Source organism: Eubalaena glacialis, chromosome X, assembly GCF_028564815.1.
Source record: "Eubalaena glacialis isolate mEubGla1 chromosome X, mEubGla1.1.hap2.+ XY, whole genome shotgun sequence".
NCBI lineage: Eukaryota > Metazoa > Chordata > Mammalia > Artiodactyla > Balaenidae > Eubalaena > Eubalaena glacialis.
In genome coordinates this window covers 96,232,240-96,237,743 of record NC_083736.1, presented here as the reverse complement: position 1 = coordinate 96,237,743, position 5,504 = coordinate 96,232,240, and the positions used below count along the sequence as shown (strand labels likewise).

Here is a 5,504-nt window from a genome sequence, read left to right as displayed (position 1 = left end):
ATGCACCCCAATATTCATAGCAGCACTATTTACAACAGTCAGGACATGGAAGCAACCTAAATGTCCATTGATAGAGGAATGGATAAAGAAAATGTGGTACATATATACAATGGAATATTATGCAGCCATAAAAAGGAATGAAATTGGGTCATTTGTGGAGACATGGACGGATGTAGAGAGTGTCGTACAGAGTGAAGTAAGTCAGAAAGAGAAAAGCAAATATCGTATAATAACGCATATATGTGGAATCTAGAAAAATGGTATAGATGATCTTAGTTGCAAAGCAGAAATAGAGACACAGACATAGAGAACAAATGAGTGGATACCAAGGGGGAAAGGGGTGGGGTGGGAGGAATTAGGAGACTGGGATTGACACATATACATTATTGATACTATGTATAAAATGGATAACTGATGGGTACCTGCTGTATAGCACAGGGAATGCATCTAGTGCACTGTGGTAATCTAAATATGTGGCAATTAATAGTAATTAAATTAATAGTAAATTAGAAATAGAAAGTAATAGTAATAGCTATCCTCTGAGGTTGCTATGAGGATTAAAGAGCTATACTGCATTTAAAGGGCTTAGAACAAGGGTTCCTGACATGTAATAAGCTTTCAATAAATCACAGTTTTGGTGATTTTAATTTTTATCACTATTATTATGGAACGATCAGGAAGAGAAAGAAGATTCAGCAAAGGAGACTGAGAAAGAGGCACCGAAAAGATCTTAGGGGGGGAACTGTGAGACAGGTGTCATGGAAACCAAGGGAAGACAGTATCTAGAAGGAGGGAGATAATGCAAAAGAAGGTCATTCAAAGGCTAGTTTCTCCTGACAAAAGACTCATTTCATCTCTTAGCGTCTAATGAGACTGAAGGGAAAAAGGAAGGGAGAAAACCCATAATCTTAAATGAAGGCTATCAGACACAAAATTATTTAAAAGGTTTCTTTTGGCTATAACCCTCAGACTGATCTGAATGCCCAGGTCTCCCATCTCTTCCAAATAAGGAAATTACATACTTCCCAAATAAGGAAAAGCCAATGTCACACAAAGTGAAATAAAATATCGGGTATGCATCATTTTGGTGAAATAAAAATTTAGACAACTTCAAGTTTATATGACATAGAGAAGGACTGGGGACGGGAAGAAAAAGGAATGAATTAGAGGATTTCAAAGCAGTGGTCTATACTGAACCCCCGAGCTAACTCCAGTGAAAAGGAAGGCACTGGTAGGTGTAGCATTTATTTATTTTTCTTTTTACTCTACCTGGTCCCAGAAAGAAATTATGACAGCATAAACTTTATTTGGGTAAATCATTTAACAAGTGTTTATAGGGTAAAATTGAGAAAAGGTGAGCAGAAAGAGTAATATTTTAATCTAGGATAAATAAGTGGGCAGATTCCCTCCAAGGGTAGATTTAGAGAAGGATACAAAGGAAGCTACAAACCTACAGGAGTCAGAGAATGTTGGGCGCCCCTGTGGCTTTGGGGGCCTGACTGGAGCTGCCTCCTGCCCAGGGGTGCGGGAGGGGTCCCCTTTGGCTCCAGAGAGATGGAGGTGGCTGCCAGGGGCCCAGAAGTGCCCCAGAGGGATGCAAGGAGTGGGCCTCTTGAGCATTTGCTCCTGGCCACTTCTCAGCTAAAGGATCCAAGGCAGAGGAGCTCTCCCAGCCTCCTTCTGGCCATGAGGGTTAAGGAGCAGAGGCTTAAGGCACACCTGGACTGCTGGGGGTGGGGGAGGGGTGGTGGCAGAGCACAGGAGACTGTGCCCCACCCCCCTCCACCTAGAGAGACTGTGGCTGAGGTGGACTGTAAGGTCAGTTGTGGAGTCATGGATGGAGCAGGAGCAAGAACCAGGGAGGAGCTTAAGGGGGGTGATTCTGGAAGGAGAAGCACTTCAAGGCAGCTTCTGAGTGCGGCAGCGCAGGGAAGGCTGCAGGGGGCTTCTTGCAGTGCCTGGCTTCTAGCCCTCCCTCAGTGCCTCAGCCTGGGGGACCCCTTTGTTTCTATTGAACAGGCTAGCGTAATTAGAGCCTCAACACCCCTCTCCTCTTGGGGCCACACAGCCCAGGGTTCTGTGTGAAACCTCTGGGTCTGCAGTTCCTACCAGGCTTCCTGTCGATCTAGATGTGAGTCCCCTGCCCGACCATCGTGCCCTGTCCCCCTCTCCCCGCCACCCCTACCCACACAGCTTCCTGTTCCTCTCCTCCACACACCATCCCCGGCACAGCACACCCTGTCCTCTCACCCCTAGTTCCTTCCTGACAATCTCCCTCAGGTCTGCATTCATTTCACTCCACACCCTGACTTAAATGAAATCATCCCCCTACCAACCTTGTCCTGTTCACAAGGATAGGAACTAATGATATATCTACAAAGAACATGGGACCCTCAAGGACTGAGGTCATGTCAGTCATTTTTAAAAATCATCTCCAATCTGAAGCCATGAGATGGGGCAAGATCAGGTGTCCAGGAAGGTCTCTCCCCTATTAATGCCCTCAGTTCTGAAAGGCTATGTGGGCTTTCTGGCTTTCTAATTCCCGTGTTTTCACATGCCCTGGCATCCATATTGCTTTTCATCTTTCCCTGGTGATTCCCATTTCTTGGGTCAGGGGGAGGTTACCTGGGAGTCCTTGGGCTTCTGGTGTCCCCTAGCATGTAGCTAGGGTAAGGCTTGGGCCGTGCCAAGCCTCCTGGTACTGAACTCTCATAAGTAGCTGCTTTCTCTGTAATTGAGGAGGAGCCAGAGGGTAGTGTCAACCCAAAGGACAGTCTTGTTGTTGCCACCAGGTGGTGTCCAGAAGCAGTAGTAGCAGCAATATAGGGAATCTGCACAGGGAAGGGAGAGCCACCCCCTTTCCAAAGTGAACAGGAATGGAGCCCCTGAAATACCCATTTCTCATTTTTGCTCCCACCCCTGTCCTGTCATCAGATTTCTCAAGATGCATTAGCTAAGAAAGCATTGGGGCATTATTAACTAGTGGGTGCAAATTTGACTCTGTGATATAGGAGAAAGGTCAGTTGTGATAAGGGACTCTTTGGGAGATAGCTCCTTTCAGCTTGTCTTTTCCTCATCTTAAATGAGGTTGATAAACCACCACTCCACAGTATGAGCTCCCCCCATTTATAGTTTCTATATCTAGTTTTCTTATTATTTTCCTTCTATATTCCTAAAAGTAATATCACACACAGAGACAGTAAACTTGATGATTACATATATTAATTGACATAAAAATCCACAACATACATTGTTTGGTGAAAAAATACACAGTATAGAAGAGCACTTATATTTGATCACTTTTATCTATTATCTATCTCGGTACGCAGGAATAGAGAAATATCTAGAAGGACATTTATCCAAAGACTGACAATGGTTATACAAGGATGGAGAGTTTCAGGTAATTTTTACTTTAGTTTTTGTATTTTCCTTCATTTTTTGAAGGTTTAACAATGACTTATACTCCTTTCACAAAAAGAATAAAGTCATCAAGGAAATAGACACACACACAGAATAGATCCTTCGGCAGATGGAGGGGGGAGCAGGGACAGAGGTCAGGCTGTCCTCTCCATTTTGCTGGTATTCACAACCTCTTCTTCCCCAATGAAAGTCACTTTGTGGATTAATTCATGCACATAGAAGCCTCCCCCACCCCCTCCCCTGTTTTCCCCATCACCAGTCTCTGAATACAGTTAAGGGTTCACTTAGGGCTGGGTCTAGCTCCTTACTGTGGCTCAGAGAGGTCACTGTGTTCACCAGGGACCTCTTTCGACTTCTCCTCCTCTGTATGTGTCAGCTCCTGCAGGGTGATGATCACATTCTCAAACACCTGGGCCTTGTTGCTCTCATTGTCACAGGTTTCCTTTGAGTGGCCCTCCTCACCACAGTATGAACAGCGGGCTGTATATTTTCTCTTCCTGCCTCTACGTATATCCCCAGGACCATCATTCTTATATGCAGAACCACCACTGGTAGAAGGAGATTGAGCCTGGGAACTGTTTAGGGAATTGATGACCAGTATTTGAGCCTGAAGTATGGCCCTGACTCTGAGGGGAGGGGCACCTATGGATGTAAGTGGAGGGTTCTGAGACTCTACCAGGATCACATCCTCATCTGAGTCATTGAGGGTATCATCTACCTCTATCACATCGCAATCAGCAGTGCTGATGGCTATTGGCTGGGGGCCCTGAAATGCCACAGGGCTTGCTGCCCTCTCCATGATTGGCTCAGATCTTTTGGGCCGCTTCCGTTTCATAAAAGTGTCATCCCAATCCTCTTCCTCCCTTATCATCTTGATTAACTCCAGGAGATTGGGAAGCCGCTCCAGATCATTTGCATACATCCTGAGAAGATGCTTCAGCCTGAAGCGCAGGTCCCCATTCAGCTCAGCCCCTAAAAGGAGCTGGTGCAGGCGAGTCTGGTTTGTATCTTTCTCAGCTATGATCCCTGCCTGAATAGCATTCTGGAGCTGCATCTCTAAACGGATCACATAAAGGGAGGTTTTCTCCCCTTGTGCCTGCAAAGTGTTAAAAAATTTACCATGGGCAGTGACACTGCTTTCAGAATCCCCAAACACCAATTTCATGGCACGCAAGAAATCTGCCACACTTAGGTTGGGGTTGGCCGCCTGCAGCAAACGCATGACCTCCCGCGCGGGGCCCCTAAGGGTTTTCATCAAGCGCTTGAGCTTTTCCTCCTCAGACATATTCCAATCTGGCAGGGCCCCATTGACTTGGATCAGCCAGTTTTCAAAGGTTTCTTCCCCTTGGGCTGGCACCACCCTCCCCGAGAACAACTTCATGTTTCTTTCTGCCATATTGACCCTTAAAGGACCAAGACTCCTCCCTAGGGACCTCAACATGGAATGGGCCCAAGGTGGCAAGGGTGTGTTCTGCCGCCGGCTATTACCCACACGTGCAATGATGCTAGCCATGACGGACGATGATCGTCTATCTGAATATAACAAATTGCTCAGGCTTCTTAGAAAAGCCTAATCCGCAGGAGAAATCCCCAAAGCAAAGTTTCTGGGCTCTGCCTTCCTTGTATCTCAGTAGGGACTGTAAAGAAAAGGGGTGGGGGAAAAAAAGGTCAGTAATGTAGTAGACTGCAGGAACGCAGTCTGCGGTCGCTTTCTTTACCTTCCTGAACACCCTGAGGTACATTTTCCATTTGTCCACTGGCTTGAAAATATCCTGCAGGAAACTGGCAATTACAACCTTCAGGAGCTAATGGGTGTAACCGTGCTAGCAGGGTGCTTTTCAGAGCTACAACCATCCCCTCCTGCCAGTTCTCCAGGTGGGAGAGCAACTGTTGCTTAGAATTCTAAGTGAAATAGTCAGTGTGTGGAGCCGATATTGGGCTCTCAAAATAGAGTGCAATGGTCTAAGTCTCACAGATTTGTGGTAGCAAGTAAGATCTCCGTTAAACTCATGGTCTCACGTCTCAACCACACCCCCTTCTCAAAGTTTGCCCTGTTACTTCTCAAGATTCTTGTATGAGCTCAG

The 5,504-nt window shown here is 46.1% G+C and overlaps 1 protein-coding gene across 1 annotated transcript; it reads right to left on the bottom strand.

Moving 5' to 3' along the window:
- Positions 1–3,702: 3,702 nt before the first annotated feature.
- ZCCHC18 (zinc finger CCHC-type containing 18) lies at positions 3,703–4,933 on the bottom strand. The gene has a single exon (XM_061179080.1). It carries the CDS (start codon positions 4,931–4,933, stop codon positions 3,725–3,727), a length of 1,209 nt encoding a protein of 402 aa, XP_061035063.1. The 3' UTR covers positions 3,703–3,724.
- Between the last annotated feature and the right edge of the window lie 571 nt (positions 4,934–5,504).